The sequence below is a fragment of the Carcharhinus amblyrhynchos genome, chromosome 1 (assembly GCF_965287045.1).
Source record: "Carcharhinus amblyrhynchos chromosome 1, sCarAmb.v2.hapA, whole genome shotgun sequence".
Classification (NCBI taxonomy): Eukaryota; Metazoa; Chordata; class Chondrichthyes; order Carcharhiniformes; family Carcharhinidae; genus Carcharhinus; species Carcharhinus amblyrhynchos.
This window is the reverse complement of record NC_137324.1, coordinates 86,192,679-86,209,914: the sequence shown is the minus strand read 5'-3', so window position 1 is coordinate 86,209,914 and position 17,236 is coordinate 86,192,679. Positions and strand designations below refer to the sequence as shown.

Sequence of the window (17,236 nt, the reverse complement as noted above, 5' to 3'; positions counted from 1 at the left end):
AGGAATCATAGTTACATGTCTACAGGCGTTTATCAGCATCATCATTTTAGAGCAGAATCCATTGTGTGTCCCTCTAAGGGTTATATCAGGACGGTCTGCACGTTTTGAACAGTAGTACTAACATAAGAACAGAAGAAATAGGAGGTGGCGTAGACCATTCAGCCCCTTGAGCCTGCTCTGCCAATAAGATCATAGCAGTTCTTATCTCCTGTCTCATGCCTGTCCCATTATTCTTGACTTCCTTTTAGATCAAAACCTGGGTATCTCAGCCTTGATTATACACAATGCCAAGTGTCCACAGCTCACTGAGGAAAATAATTCCATACACTAATAACCCTGACGAGATCTTAAATATGTAATCTCTTATTTTCAGTCTGTGTCCCCAGTTCTAGATTCCTCAATGCATGAAAACTCCATTCAGCATCTAACCTATCAAGTCCCCTCAGAATCTAATATGTTTCAATAAGCTTACCAGGCTGGGCCCCATGGTGGCACAGTGTTTAGCACTGCTGCCTCACAGCACCAGGGACCCTGGTTCGATTCCTAGCTCAGGTCACTGTATGGAATTTACACATTCTCCTCGTGTCTGCATGGGTTTCCGCCAGGCACCCTGGTTTCCTCCCACAGTCCAATATTGTGTGGATTAGGTTGATTGGCCATGCAAAATTGCCCTTTGGTGTCAGAGGGACTAGCTAGAGTAAATACATTGGGTTATGAGGATAGAGACTGGGTGGGATTGTGGTCAGTGCAGACTCAATGAGCTGAATGACCTCCTTCTGCACTGTAGGGATTTATGATTCTTCCAAATTTTGAAGAGTATAGATCCAACCTCCTCAACATTTCCTCATAAACAATCCCAGAAGAAAAAGGAGGCAGAATAGGCCATTCAGCCCCTTGAGTCCACTGTGGCAATAAGATCATGGCAGTTCTAATTGTGGCCTTATCTCTTCTTTTATGCCTGCCCCATTACCCTTGATTTCCCAGGAATCAGCTTAGTGAATCTTCTCTGAACTGCTTCCAGCGCAAGTTTATAAAACCCACTTATGGGACTTGGGCGTTGCTAGCTAGGCCAGCATTTAGTACCCATCCCTAATTCCCCTTAGTGAGTTGTTGAATGGCTGCAGTCCCTATGCTGTAGGTATACCCACACTGCTGTTCGGAAGGAATTCCAGGCTATTGACTTTGGAATGAAGGAACGGTGATATATTTCCAAGTCTGGATGCTGAATACCTTGGAGAGGAACTTTCAAGTCATGGTATACTCATGTGATTTTTGCCCTTGTCCATCTTGATGGTAGAGGTCGTGAGTTTGGAAGGTGTCATCTAAGGAGTTTCGGTGAGTTCCTGCAGTGTATCTTGTACACCTTATTAATGAATTATACAGAGGGTGATGTCCTTTAGTTAATGAGGTAGGTTGTACAAAGGACTGTAGGTGTGGTCTAACATCCTGTACAGTTGTAGCAACACTTTCTTACTTTTATTTATTTGTTCACCGGATGTGGATATTGCTGGCTATTCCATCATTTGTTGCCCATACTGAATAACTCTTGAAAAAGTACTGGTGACCTACCTTCTTGAACTCCTGCAGCCTCATACAATATATGGTGCTCTTTTAAAGTTGGTGTATTTTTGGGGATAGTGCACAAGGAGCTATGTTCAGCATATGGTTGTAGCTAATGTGCATTTCTTAATGTGGCTTGGCGGGGAATTTGCAGGTGATGGTGTTCCGATGCATCCGCTCCACCACCTTTGCAATAAATACCACTGTTCCACTTCCCTTCCTAATTATTTCTTTACTTGCATGCTGACATTTTGTGATTCGTATACAAGGACATCGAGATCCCTCTGTACCGCAGTGTTCTGAAGTCTCTCTCAATTCAAATAATCATCTGCTGTTATATAGCAACAATATACTTGTACTCAAGCATTTATTGATGTCAGAATTAAGTATCTTTGGGGACTCAGACTCAGCTCAACATTAGCACATTTGTCATTGATTCAGGATCTTGAAGCCGCAGTCCAGAACCTTGAGCAAGCAACCAAGGTTGGCATCTTCGTGCAATACTGCAAGAGGTGTCTGAGGTGCTGCCTTTCAGATGGATTGTCAAACCAAGATAGATGTTAAAGATCTCAGGATATTGTTTGTCCTGGTGATCATTTATCCCTTAACTAACACTGCTAACAAAAAAAATCAGATCATTTACCTCATTGCTGTTTCAGGACCTTGCTATGTACAAATGAACTATTTTTTTTACAGTGGCGACTATACTTAAGAAGCAGTTTACAATGGGATGTCCTGAGATCATGAAAGATGCAATATCCATTCAGATTCTTAACATTTTTAATATGCAAAGACTGTTGAAATGCGTGACTCATATCGATTTAAGCAAATGCCTCAGACGTTCTATGTCAGCAATACCTCACAAACAGTTGAATGACCAGCTAATCTGTTTTTCAGTGATGATGGTTTGTTAGATATCATATTCAGGACATCAGAAGGGCTTGCTGCTTTTTAGTGGTGCTGGGTTCTTTACTGACCCATCAGAACACACAAGAAGAATTTTGAACAGGTTTTTGCAGAGTAAAGCTCAATTTATTTTGTCACAAAGAAAAGTACCTTGATCAAAACTTCAAAAGCATTTCCTAATCTGACCAATTGATGATGAATTAGGACCAGTCTAATTCAATGGGAATTTTCTTGGCTTTCTAGCAATGGTAGGCGGAGGGAGGGTGGGGAGCGGGGTGGAATAACTAAGTGTTTTTCATATAAACTAGTGCTTATTTTATAATAACTTTTATAAACAGGAATATAATTGTAGTCTGAAATCCTATTTATGTTTCAGCATTATATATTTGGATATAATAAATCTCTTCATAATCTTAGCTTCCTGAATCCTAGATTTTATTCTATTATGGTAATCACTAATGCGGAAAATTGTAATTGATTATCATGGAATGGGTAAAGAGTAATATTAAGCCTTTATAAATTGAATGTGGGGGGGGAGGGGAGTGGAATTTTAACATGGGTGAAGGGGGTGGTTGGATGTGAGTGGCTGGAGTAGTGATTGGGCTAAGATTCCGAGTGCATCAGGAAGCTAGCTCGAACCCACAACTTCCAGATTATAATGAGGGCAGTGGGCAGGCCCATTCCCAGTTTTGGAAGCCTTGGAGATAACCTGCCTTGCAAGTTTGTAGTGTGGCCAGCTCGATTTCCGGGGCCTTGCAAAACGTAATGCTATCCCACAGCCTCACAGTAATGAGAAATGTTCTCCTTCTCAAAGGAAGATTAGTGGAATTGACATTTATGAAACAAACGGTAACTCTGCGACAAGGTTTTTGCCATACTGAAACTTCTTGTTTGGAATTACAGTTTTGGATATATTTTAATTACTTCTGCTTTCAAACAAAATGTCATCTGGTACAACAGATCTTCGAACCCTATAATTGCTGGTTCTGTGAACAAAGGGCCTGATGTCACAAAGCTGTGCACTATGATTGGCAGCATTGCTATTCTATAAGTAAATCCAGGGCACCGTACAATTTAATGGTGCCATACTGATATATCTCCAAAGCCAGATACTTCAAATACAAATGGCATTTTTTTTAATTCCACCTACCCACCAAGCGTACACAGGGGAGATTGGGGGTGGTCTGTGCACATTTTTCTGATTATTTAATTTAGTTGTCAGGAAGTTTTATGTAACATTTGTGTGAATATTCAGGCAGGGGTGTGAGAATTCCCACTGACAAAACAAAATTAGGACTACTTTGCCAAGAACATTGTATTTGTGTTTTCTACAGCACTCTTTATTTGTGAAAAGATGCCTCAGAATATTTTATAGTGTGTGCACCAAATGGCAGGAGAAATGGTAAAGTTTTGGTTTTTGAGAACCTAGCACAAAGATAAAATGCTTATTAAATAAGAGAAATGAACTATGTTACATTAGACAAAAAGTAGCAGAGATTTCAAGACAAACACCAGTAAATGAGTCAGATCACACTACTCCTTCACCCCCCTTAAACTCTGATATGTCAGTGTGCGGTATATGTAACTAATGGGGGAACTGTGGCTGGACACAACACACCTCAAAAGGAGGGATAGATATCACCAAAGCAGCTTCCATGGATTTCTCATCAACCCAACCACACAACCACCACCTTCCCGCCCCTCATGTATGATACACCATCAGCCAGCTAGCCTCACTGAAACTCTGCTTTTCTCAAAAGGGCGTCCATCTCCACACTCTAAGAACCTGCCTTGGAATTCTCTCCAAATGTTACTTCCACTTAGATGGTTTCTACCAAGATTCACCTCCAAGATTTCAGTCTCATCTTTCAACGTTCCTTTCCCCCAGATCACAGTGTGGCTCAAGCTTCACTTATAGATGTTCGGCTCTGCCAAGCAGAACACTATTGCTCCATGGACCCACAGATAGCAGTCATCAACCTTTGGTGGGATTTTCTGGCTTTGTTTTAGTTCGGCTCCCCAACTTTAACTTGGACCCAATTACTTAGCTCCTCTTCTCCATTTTATTCAGCAAGATCTATTTCTGATCTCTGCCCTTGTACTCTACCTCAGACTGCATTATGATTTTCTCCCCCATTCCCTTGTTTGGGATCTTCTTTGTCTGGGAGATCTGACCTGTCTCCCTCCCTGTGTCTGGGGTGCATTAGAAATGACTGAACGAAACAATAGAGCGGCTGTCCTTTTTAGAGCAAAAATACTGGAGATTTATATCCTTGTTGGAACAAGAATGAGTGGATCCAGGAAATCAATGCCATAGGGATGGACTGCAGAGCAGGATAAAATACTCAAAAGATAGTGGAGAAGTTGAAAGGGATAAGAGCGATAGGGACTATAATCACAGTGAGACAGCGTGTAATTTGGGTTTTACCAGTGCAGTTTTGATTCTACAGTTAGTCTTGTACTCCCACTCCTTTATGTTCTATGCTGATTATCAGTTACAGTGAAGGGTATTAAACTAAGAGGATGCATTCTGACTTCTTGTTGTCTCCCTTTACTTTTGTTACTTGACCTGAAGAATTTATAGGTAAGTTGATCTAGAAAGTTCTTGCCTTGCATCCCAATAAACCAGAAAAAAACAAGTGGAAAAATGGTTGCGAACACTGGAGGTAACAAACAAATGAAAAATATGTTTTAAATTAAGCTTTTAAAAACAGAGCTACTGGTGTTCCAGGCAATGTGTTTGTTACAGCCTCATTTATATTATCTATTATTTCACCGTTACAGAGCAGAATTCCTTTTTACAGAAATAGTTGTGAGGCTATATATCTCATCTGTATACCCTCTAAGACTGACAATATGAATATAAAATATATTTGTGATGAATTGAAGTAGGTTGCAAACAACATTGGTGCAATATGTTACATATTAATGCATTGTTTCAAGTTACAAAGCATTTGAAATTTTAATTCTACTTTGTAGTGGTTTCTTGGTTACTAATTTGATGTCAGAATCTCAGTTTGAAGCTAAATGATGTGTGTGGGCCCAGATACCGTGCACTAATAAAAAGATCATCTGGAATACATTGTTTCAGATGTACAGTGGTTCCAGAATAAAAGCAGTTGGTGCAAAGCTCACCATAAATCTAAGCCCTGAAAGTCAAACGTTATTTCTTGTAATTCACTGTGCAGCTATTCAGACTAAGGTAGAACTGACTATTCCATTGCTCTTTCCAATCAGTATGCAACCCTTACAAACAACCAGTGGTCAGGAAGCAGAGTGCAGAGTTTGAATCCACATGGATAGCATTTTGCTTTCTCTCCACATTCCACAGCAACGTGAAGAGCCAATATAAACTCATACGACTGCCAAAACCTGAGTCAACAAAGCACCCCATGGTGCGCTCTAGAAGGTGTTTGCAACTTCATCAGATAATGATGTTTGCTTGCCATAAATTAATAAATTATGCAGGCTCTGAAGCAGCTGAGAGATAGGAAGAAAATTAATTTGGCTCAATGGAAAAATATCTGAGATCAACAGCTACCGGTCCATGATTTGTGTGTGCCAACACTGTTGCAAAACTGTAGCTATTTATAAAATCTCTTTTCATGTAATCATTTCCATAAGTTAACATAATACTAAGAATCGGCCTCCAAAATCCCCCTTAACTGGTTACAGACTGCCATTTGGGTAGAAGAGATTTATTTATTTTTTCTCAATCTTTAAAGTTATAAAATCAATGTGCAGTGTGGACAGGGCAAGCTCGAATCCATCTTCTTGCTTGCTCCAAAAACCACATTCAAAATGAACCCAATTCATGGTCCCCACAAGAGAGACTGACAAGGTCCAAGCTGACAAGGTCCAAGCTGACAAAGTATGGCATTACATCCATCTTGGGCTTGATCCCACACATGCTCTGAGCCAAAAGGCTGAGACCATTGTGCCACGGATTAGTTAACAAAGCAGCAATACAATGTTAACCTTGTGTGAAGAACATTTTACTATTGGGACCATTGGTCACAAAGGGCAGGTACCATCCTATCTCGTTGTAGTTATTCTTACTTTTACTACACGGGGGGAGTGGGGGAACAGTCTGTGTTTTAACTAAATTCTGGATTCTTGTCTCTCTGAGGCAATAGTTCAAATGAAAATTTTTGAAGTCTCCTTTACAGTGAAATAAGATGAATTGTCAGATGTATTTACATAAGGCAGGTGGAGCTGGTGCAGGGCTATTTGTTAAGAGCTGTGCACAGGTGCTTTATTCATTTAGTAGGACCTTAATTTTCTGGGGTTAGTATTTAAGGAGGTAAAAAATCTCTTAGACATTGTCACCTGTTCAAATTATTAATTTCCAGCAGTGATAGATAATCTATTGCCACCAGTATGTTTTGGTGACGAGTGTCTCTCCATGTGACTTCACGTAAACCTGTTTTGATTGACTTCAGTTGAAGTATTTCAGGCTGTATAAATCTGGAGGTTTCTTATTGTTTTGTTTTGCTTTTTACTCCCAGATTATTAAATGCTATAAAGCCTGGGGCCGTGAAGAAGATCAATCGGCTGCCGACTCCCATTGCAGGATTGGTGAGTTTTGAGTTATTTTCTTTGCCTAAGTAGCTCCTTTCCTCTTAGAACTTCATAAAACATCTTGCATTATGAATTACCTTTATTTGCAGAAAACTGAATCTTACTACTTAAGGAAATCCATTCTGGTCAGGAAAAGCATGATATAAACGCAAGACTTTCTTTTCAACTGTGACATACTCAGTAACTCCTTGGTTCAGTAGGTTCAAACCTGCTTTGTCACTATTTGCTTTCGTATCAGGAAATTCCTTTCAAGTAAACACTTGAATAATGATAAGATTTGTACAAACTGGCGGTGTTTTGATTATTACTGAGATAAGAGACAAGTTGCCAAAGGTTTGTGTCTTGCACACACACAGGACTAGAGGGCACAGCCTCAAGATAAATGTGGGGGGGGGGGTGCAGTTTAGAATGGAGTTGAAGAGGAACTTCTTCACTCAAAGGGTGGTGAATCTCTGGAATTCTCTGCCCGTTGAAGTGGGGGAGGCTACCTCGCTAAATATATTTAAGACACGGGTAGATAGGTTTTTGTTAGGCAGGGGAATTAAGGGTTATGGGGAGAAAGCGAGAAAGTGGAACTGAGCCACTTCAGATCAGCCATGATCTTATTGAATGGTGGAGCAGGCTCAAAGGGCTAGATGGCCTACTCCTGCACCTACTTCTTATGTTTTTATGTTCTTAGGAAAAACACAAGAATACCAAATTTTAAACCATCGGACAGTTTATACCAGAGCAGAAAAGGCTGCTGATTGGTTGACAGGTTGACTCTAATTGACTGAGACATTGCCGTGGAGAAAGTGATGAGGAACTAACTATTATCTTTGTGAGCTCTGGGGTAATTTCTATAATTCCCCATCACTTTCTCCATTTCAGTGCCTTGGTCTTGATGGTTGAGATTGCTAGCCATTTTCACATCCTTGTGTAACTGGGTATTAAAGGATTAAATTTCACATAGATGACATGGGCTGTGATAACAGCATCAGAAGTGGGGGCCATTGCCCTATAATTGAAATGTGGCTGGCTAATCATAATCGTGCAGCAGCTGATAAATTATTGGCCTAGACATACAGGGCCCATCCTGTGGATGAGTGCAGACAATAAAGCACTGATATTAGCCTTACCTGATGGAAAGGTGCCAGTGCCATCTGTAAATTGTTAACTTGTCAATATTGTAGTCTTGAAGAATCCTTTATCTGATGAAGGAGCAGTGCTCCAAAAGCTTGTGGCTTGTGCTACCAAGTAAACCTGTTGGACTTTAACCTAGTGTTGTGAGACTTCTCACAAGGCAGGCTCAGAACTGCTGATGATATTAAAGTAGCGACAACACAAGAGAATGAAAAGATGTTGAGCTTAGGTGTCCACCACATCAGACATGTTTGGGAAATGAGGTGTGAAGTTATATCAAGCAGTCTCCAGGAATGGGGACTTGTAGTCTGAGAAGGAGAACTCCTTAGGGCATCCTCACATCATTTCTCCTGCACCTCCATCAGCACAGAGATATCTGTGAGTATGCGCTTGTAATTAAATTCAGGACCTAGTGAGCACATCAATGGGTATGTGCTTGGAATTAGATTCAGAGCCTTGTTAGCACATCACAGATGTGTAGGGGCAGTTGGCAGAGTTGTCAGAGGCTATGCTCAGCCCTGCACATATGATGGAGTCCATTCAGTCTGGTGTGTGTGTGTGTGTGTGTGTATGTGTGTGTGTGTGTGTGTGTGTGTGTGTGTGTGTGTGTGTGTGTGTGTGTGTGTGTGGTGGTAGAGGTGGGAAGGGTGTGTAATATCAGGCAATCTGATTGAAGTTTATAAAATTATGAGGGGCATAGGTAGTTGGAAGTTTTTTCCAGGACAGAAATGGCAATTACAAGGGGGCACAAGTTCAAGGTAAGGGGGGAAAGATTCAGTAGAGGTGTGCGGGGAAGTCTGTTACACAGGGTGGTGGTGGGGGCCTGGAATGCACGGTCAAGTGAGGTGGTTGAGGCAGACATGTTAGTGACATTTAAGACTTATCTGGATAGACACATGAACTGATGGGAGTAGAGGGATAAAGGTGGTTAGTCTAGATTGGACAATGTGGTTGGAGGACCGAATGGTCTGTTCCTGTGCTGTACTGTTCTTTGTTCTAAAGGGCTTCCCTGCATTTGTTTCCCCCTCACTAAGCATTCCCCTGGCAGCACCTCGGCAAGGTTTACAACTGCTTTTGCAAAACGAGAAGCAGTTGAGCCCTGACACTGTCCCCAGAACCCTGGCAGTGCCAACCTGGCAATGCCTCTAGGAAGCTCCATTTGTAGAGTTCCCCTTAACTGTTGGGGTGTGGCAGTCCCAGTGCTTTTGGGGAGTGGGGCGGGGGGGTGGTGTTTGACCTTAATCATTGTTGGGGGGGATGTTTCTCTGGTCCTTGTGGGGTAGCGGAGTGTCATCCTTATCTGTGGAGGAGAGAGGGGTGGCCCTGGTGCATTTTGTGGTGTTGCCCTTGTCCATGTGAGCAGCTTGCCCCAGAGTTTGTGGTAGGGGTATTCCCTGCATCCATAGGTGGGGGGGTTGGGGAAGAGTATTTTTTCAGTGCAGATCAGGGCCTCACTCCACCAGTGTGGTGGCGAAAATCATGCCTTCAGGGATTCTGTGCATAGAGTGCCAGAGGATCTGAAGAGAAAACTCAGCTATGCAGCTGGAGAGCTGCACACTGCTTTCTTGCCCCAGCCAGCACGAGTGTGAATTTTCACCATCTGGGTCACACTTGCTTACTATATGGAATGGTTTATTCAAGTGCCCTCCTAATCACGATTGAATTTTCCCAATGTAGAGCAGACTGCTTCATGGATATCAAAGATATTTCCTCTACACTGGAAAGACCAAACTCAGGTTGAGAAACTATTATGCAGAACACCTTCATTCAGTCTATAAGTGTCATCCCAAAGTTAAATTCCTTGAGTTTCTCTTAATCTTAACCTCAGCTTGGAATTCTGATTTCCAGCCCTCTATGCTATCACAACACTTTCCTGTATCCCTTCCCCCCATCTTTGCATTTACTTAAAATCTTTTTCTCCTCTAACTTTCTCCAGTTCTGATGAAAAGTCATTTCCCTGTAACACTAATTCTATTTCTTTCTCTACTGATGCTTCCAGACCTGCAGTGTGTTTTCAGCATTTCCTGCTTCTATACCAAACCCAATGACTTTGGTTTCTTTAGTGTGAAGTTGTAACTAATCCCAGATGTGAGGCAGAATTCTCCGGCCATGCTTGCCTCAAAACCAGAGAAACCCATCCAAGGTCAATGGACTTTTGCATGGTCTGCCTCCCGCCCGCTACAATTCCCGTGGCGGGTGCAATGGGAGAATTCTGGCAGTGCTATAGAACAGTGTAAAAGTGATTAAGTGCTCATGGGGCTGGATTGTCCTCCATGCTTTTGCCTGGTGGGGTGGAAAAGTGCTGAAAAATTGGGTAAAATTTGGTGGTGAGGCCTGTTGTTGTCACACCATCCTTCCCTTAATCTTCTTGCCCTCTCCCCATCAAGTCTGTCATTGGTCACCTCTTGTATAAGAGGGATAGGGAACACTTAAATGGGAAGGGTACACATATTTTAGCTGGGAGGCTGGCTGGAGTTTTTAGGCAGGGTTTAAACTAATATGGAGGGGGGGTGGGGAGGAGAGAGACAGCTCAGGCACTGGGAGTGAGTTGGAGGTCAGGGTAAGTCTAGATGATAGGAAAATCCCCCAGGAGAAGGAGGATCCTAGAGGGCCTGAGGGTCTTAGGTGCATCTGTTTTAATGCGAGGAGTGTGACGGGAAAGTCGGATGAACTTAGGGCCTTGATGTTCGCGAGGAATTTATATGTGGTGGCAGTGACAGAGACGTGGTTAAAGGAGGGGCAGGACTGGCAGCTGAATATTCCAGGGTATAAGTGTTTTAGGCGTGATAGAGGAGGGTTGAAAAGAGGAGGGGCAGTGGCACTCTTAGTTAGGGAGCAGATCACAGCGGTGCAGAGGGAGGATAACATGGAGGGGTTGGAAGTTGAGTCTCTGTGGGTGGAGTTGAGGAATAGGAAGGGGGCCATTACTGTGCTAGGAGTGTACTATAGGCCGCCCGATAGCCCGCGGGCAGTGGAAGAGGGTATATGTAGGGACGTTTTGGATAAGTGTAGGAAGAACAGGGTTGTTGTAGTGGGAGATTTTAATCTCCCTGGGGTGGATTGGAAGGTGCCTAGAGCTGGGGGGTTGGATGGGGAGGAATTCATAAGATGTGTATTGGAAGGATCCTTGCAACAGTATGTAGATAGCCCGACTAGAGAGGGGGCGATACTGGATTTAGTTCTGGGCAATGAGCCGGGTCAGGTGGTTGAGGTTGCGGTAGGCGAACATGTGGCTAATAGTGACCACAACTCCATCTACTTTAGGATACGAATGGAAAAAGATGAGAGCTGTCCTAAGGGGAGGGTGCTAAATTGGGGGAAGGCTAGATACAGCCAGATTAGGCAGGAGCTTAGGGATACAGACTGGGATAGGCTGTTGGAAGGCAAGACCACGTTAGGCATGTGGGAGCCTTTCAAGGGAAAACTGCAAAGGGTGCAGGAAAGGCATGTGCCGGTTAGGAGAAAGGATGGGAAGGGTAGGATTAGGGAACCGTGGATTACTAGAGATAAAGAAGACTTGGTTAGGAAAAAACGAGAGGCGTATGTCAGGTCTAAGCAGCTGGGAACGGAGAGAGCATTGGAGGAATACAGAGAGAGTAGGAGGGATCTCAACGGGGAGTTAGGAGAGCAAAGAGGGGGCATGAGATGGCTTTGGCAGGTAGGGTTAAGGAGAATCCAAAGGCGTTTTACTCCTATCTTAAGAACAAAAGGGTGAATGGGGTAAAATCGGTCCTCTCAGGGACAGACGTGGGGAATTGTGCTTTGAGGCAGAGGGAATGGGGGAGATCCTGAATGAATACTTTGCGTCGGTATTCACGAAGGAGAGGGGCTTGATGTCTGGTACGGTCATTGAGGGAGCGATAGACCAATTGAAAGATCTATTGATTATGAGGGAAGAAGTGTTAGGGCTTTTAGCTGGCATTAAAACCGATAAATCTCCGGCGCCCGATTGCATTTATCCTAGGCTGCTTAGGGAGGCGAGGGATGAGATTGCTGGGCCTCTGACGCGAATCTTTGTCTCTTCTTTGGACACAGGTGAGGTCCCAGAGGACTGGAGGATAGCGAACGTGGTACCGTTGTTTAAAAAGGGTAGGAGGGATAGCCCGGGTAACTATAGGCTGGTGAGCTTAATGTCAGTGGATGGTAAGTTGATGAAGAGGATTCTTAGGGATAGGATGTATGCGCACTTAGAGCGTTGCGATCTGATTAAGGATACGCAACACGGCTTTGTAAAGGGGAAGTCTTGCCTTACGAATCTGGTAGAATTCTTTGAGGAGGGGACAAAAACGGTCGACGAAGGATGACCCGTTGATGTCGTCTATATGGATTTCAGTAAGGCGTTTGACTAAGTCCCTCATGGTAGGTTGGTACAGAAGATTAAAGCTCATGGGATATGTGGTCAGGTATCTAGATGGGTAGAGAACTGGCTTGCAAAGAGGAGTCAGAGAGTAGTAGTGGAGGGGTCCTTTTCTAGCTGGAGGTCTGTCACTAGTGGTGTGCCGCAGGGCTCAGTACTGGGACCTCTTCTCTTTATAGTGTATATAAATGATTTGGAAGAGGGAGTAGGTGGTGTGATCAGCAAATTTGCTGATGACACCAAGATGGCTGGATTGGCAGGCAGTGAGGAGCAGTGTCTGGCAATACAACGGGTTTATTGATAGGCTGGTTGATTGGGCAGATACATGGCAAATGGAGTTTAATCTGGATAAATGTGAGGTGATGCATTTTGGCCGGAATAATGTAGGGGGGAGTTATATAGTAAAGGGTAAGCCCGTAAAGAGTATAGAATTGCAGCGAGACCTGGGGGTGCAAGTGCACAAGTCTTTGAAGGTGGCAGTGCAAGTGGAGAGTGTGGTGAAGAAAGCCTATGGTATGTTAGCCTTTATCGGAAGGGGTAGAGAATATAAGAGCTGGAGTCTAATGTTGCAGTTGTACAGAACGTTGGTTAGGCCGCATTTAGAGTACTGCGTCCAGTTCTGGTCGCCTTACTACTGGAAGGACGTAGAGACTCTGGAGAGAGTGCAGAGGAGGTTTACCAGGATGTTGCCTGGTATGGAAGGACTGGGGTATGAGGAAAGATTGAAGAAATTGGGGCTCTTTTCCCTTGAAAGACACCGACTGAGGGGGGATCTAATAGAGGTATAGATAGAGTAAACAGAGGTAAGCTATTTCCTATGATAGAGACACGTAGGACAAGGGGCCATGGACTTAAGGTGAGGGGGGAGAGGTACAACACAGATATTAGAGGGAGGTTTTTCACACAGAGGGTAGTGGGGGTATGGAATGCTCTGCCAAGTAAGGTGGTGGAGGCAAACACACTACAGTCATTTAAGAGTAACTTAGACAGGCACATGAGTGGGTTGGAGATGGGTGGATATAGGAGATTGTTTTAAATAAGGGTCATTAGCATTGGGGCGTCCCTGGTAAGGTAAATGGATATGGTATGATAATAATGTTTTTTTCCCTTTTCATTCACAGGTTATAAGTCGGTCCGCCTCGTGTCCAACGAGGGGCATACACGCGATGGGTCGTACTGGGGCTGCTCTTGGTTGTTCGAGATTGGCCTAGTGCTTCATGTCGTTAGTGTGTGCCTAAACTGGACCAGATACTGGGCAAGACGACAGCTCAGTGACTATCGCTGATTGCTGTGCAGACACATGGATTTGGGCCGGTGTCTGTGGGAGTTTGCGCATTCTCCCCGTGCTTGTGTGGGTTTTCTCCGGGTGCTCCGGTTTCCTCCCACACCCCAAAGATCTGCTGTTAGGCTGATTGGCAGGAATAAATTGTCCCTAAATCAGTTTCCCTCAACCTGGATGGCCGTAAAACATTAGACAGGGATCGTGGGTGGAGAGGGGGACTGGTGGTGTTGAGATGGCGGCGCGGGCTCGTTGGGCCAGAGGGCCTGTTTCCTGGGCTGATTTTGTTCTTTGTTCTTTGCCGTGCATTGTATTCCTGGCAATTCCAATTCCCGCAGTTTCCTGGGACCGTGGTGTGAAATGTAGTGAGAGGCTCTGGGCAGCTCAGTGTTGACCCTTAAATTAGGGCTCAGGGAAGTGAGTTGGGATCAGGTGGAGTCAGACGTGGGGGTAGCAGGGGGGAGAAGTTCTAATCCATTCATTGCTTTGCCCCAAAGAGGAGAATCTAGCTGAAATTGTCTGTTAATAAACCAGTTAAAATGACCATTACTCTTACTGGACCAGAGGTACCATTTCAGCAGTTCAGCTTCCTTCCTGTTTCGGTCATTTTTTTTGATGTTATGGTAACCTGCATTTTGTCTTGGTGTGCCTGTTTTTAACCAGAGCTGTAAGAAACTTGCCGCGTGCTGAGAATGTCTCCTGATGGTTCTTGTGTTTTGTATTTGATGTTGTCCTGAGTGCAGCACAAGCATGAGAAGCCCTTACTTTAATTCATAGTTCACACAGTTTTAATATAGTACAGGCCACTGAGGGTCAAAGGTCAGCAAATTGTGTTGCTTTCAGGACGAAGAGGCTCAAAATCTCCCACAGCTGGTGTTATACTGAGAGTATGATCTTCACAGGAGAGTCACTTTATATATTTAGGAGTAACCATTGTTTCAGATATCTTTTCTTAAAAGCAAGACCTTAATGCCTTCAAGCGAAGGATCATTTTGGTGATCATTGAATCCAACAGTGCAGAATGAGGCCATTTGGCCCATCAAGTATGCACCAGCCACAATCCAATCTAGGCCCTCTCTCCAAAACCCCATGCATTTACCCTGGTTAGTTCCCCAACACTAAGGGCCAATCCACCTAACCCGCACATCTTTGGACTGTGGGAGGAAACCGGAGCACCTGGAGGAAACCCATGCAGTCACAGGGAGAATGCGCAAACTCCACACAGACAGTCATCCAAGCGGGAATTGAACCCAGATCCCTGGCGCTGTGAGGCAGCAGTGTTAATCACTGTGCCACCTTGCCACCCCAGGTGAAGAGCAGGGGCGTTCCCCCAGGTTGTCTGGCCAGTATTTCTCAACCAATAAAATCGAAGCAGAATATCTGGTCATTATTGTTGCTATTTCTGGAGTCTTGTTCTATGCAAATTTTCTATGTCAGAACTTTATGAAGTATGTTATTGTAGAGCACTTGGGGATTACTTAAGGTTGTAAACGGTGTTATGTAAATGCATTTCTTTCCATTTGAACATAATGCCTTCATCTGGATGTCACAGAAACCAGCTAAAATAAATCAGTGGACAAAGTTACAAATCTGGTGGCAATACTGGGCTCTCAGAGTTTAACATGTTATAACCTATTCCAGTATTTGACTGATTTTCCAAAAATATATCCCTGGAATGGGGCAGAGCCACTTTGGAGAACATCAAGTTCACTTCCTGTAATTTTCTATGATATCTTGTGCGTCTTTAATGTGACATGGCCTGGAATAATGACATATGGGGAGGGGCGTTTCTCCAAAAAAAGAAATTAAGTCCCCAATGAGCAGGAAAATGGGTATTTTTCCTGCCCATCTTTTGAGCAGGCTGAGTGAAATGAATCCCCAGGACGCTGTACATTACAGAGGGGGGAGGTAGGGGGTCACAGAGGCCAGCAATCAGGGGGCTTGGGAGTCACAGAGGCTGGCAATCGAAGGGTTCATTGAGGCTAGTGATAGGAAGCTGGCAATGGGGGGGTGGGGGCAGTGCGCATGCGCTGACCCTGATCACCCCCGCCCTCCGATCCCTACCGATCCCTTTGGGCGGCACGGTAGCACAGTGGTTAGCATTGCTGCTTCACAGCTCCAGGGACCTGGGTTCGATTCCCGGCTTGGGTCACTGTCTGCGTGGAGTTTGCACATTCTCCTGGTGTCTGCGTGGGTTTCCTCCAGGTACTCCGGTTTCCTCCCACAGTCCAAAGATCTGCGGGTTAGTTGATTGGCCGTGCTAAAAAATTGCCCCTTAGTGTCCAGGGATGCGTAGGTTAGAGGGATTAGTGGGTATAATATATAGGGATATGAGGGTAGGGCCTGGGTGGGATTGTGTTCAGTGCAGACTCAATGGGCCGAAGGGCCTCTTTCTGCACTGTAGGGTTCTATAATTCTAACGCAGAGTGCGCAGTGGGTCCCCAACCCCCAAACACCACTGCTCTCCTCAGGCTCCATCTCTTTGACACTGCCTGATGCCTGATGGGCAGTGCCAGGGTGCCATACTGGCACTGTCCAAGGGGTAACACCTTCCTGCCCCCAACCTACAGGGCAAGCCTCAATGCCTCTATCCCCACCAGCGGATGGGGACCATACATGTTCCCTGCTAGTGGAAACCTCTCCCAGTGGAGTGGAAAACATTAGCGAGCCTGGACGATAATGTCCCGAGCTCGCTAATAATATGGAAATGTTAGTTTCCATATTGTAATCAGCCTCATGCTGATTTCTGACATGTGGCTGAATACACTTAAGAAAGGTCCTCTGCTGAGATTTCCCGGCGAGCTGCATTACTCATGCAACACAGTGGACTGGGAGAATCGCATTGTTTTGTTTCTGATTTTCTGATTTATTAGTGTTTCCGGGTTAAGAGACATTTCACAGGGAATTTTCATAAAACAGCAGCTCCTGCACTGTTGACTGTGAGAACTCTGCTACTGTTCCACCATGTCTGCTATTGGAGTAAATACATGTTGCGTAGACACTAACACCTGCTACAACTTTAATGTAATAAAACATTCCAAGATGTTTCACAGGAGCGTAAGCAGACAAAAAAAAATTGCTGTCATCCAAAGAAGCAGGAGATGGATAGGTAAAAAAGCAGAGAGGTTTATTCAGGGAATTCTGGAATTTCAGGTCATCTAGAAATTATAATGCTGGATGCAGACAGGATCGGCCTGATGTAACTGATTACTTAATTGCACTTAAACATTATTATAAATGTGTTAAGATTGTGCAAGATTTACAATGACCTTTACCTTTAAATGGAGCTTTCAGATAAATATTTTGTTCTCAGCACACCCATTTGAAGATTTTATTTTTTACTTTCTGACTGAGGAAGTGAGATCGTTAACCAAACAATGTTGTATCTATCACTAAATCAATCGCAAATAATGTTGGTTGTTCAGACCTTT

General features: G+C 44.0%; 1 protein-coding gene across 15 annotated transcripts in view; it reads left to right on the top strand.

Moving 5' to 3' along the window:
• Positions 1-17,236, top strand: part of LOC145342637 (LIM and calponin homology domains-containing protein 1-like) — a 334,400-nt gene that overhangs the window by 164,304 nt on the left and 152,860 nt on the right. For all 15 annotated transcript variants that reach the window (XM_080188282.1, XM_080188272.1, XM_080188279.1 and 12 more), the window contains exon 3: positions 6,975-7,044. In XM_080188282.1, coding sequence (XP_080044408.1) covers positions 6,975-7,044 — 70 coding nt within the window. The remainder of the gene's footprint in view (positions 1-6,974; positions 7,045-17,236) is intronic.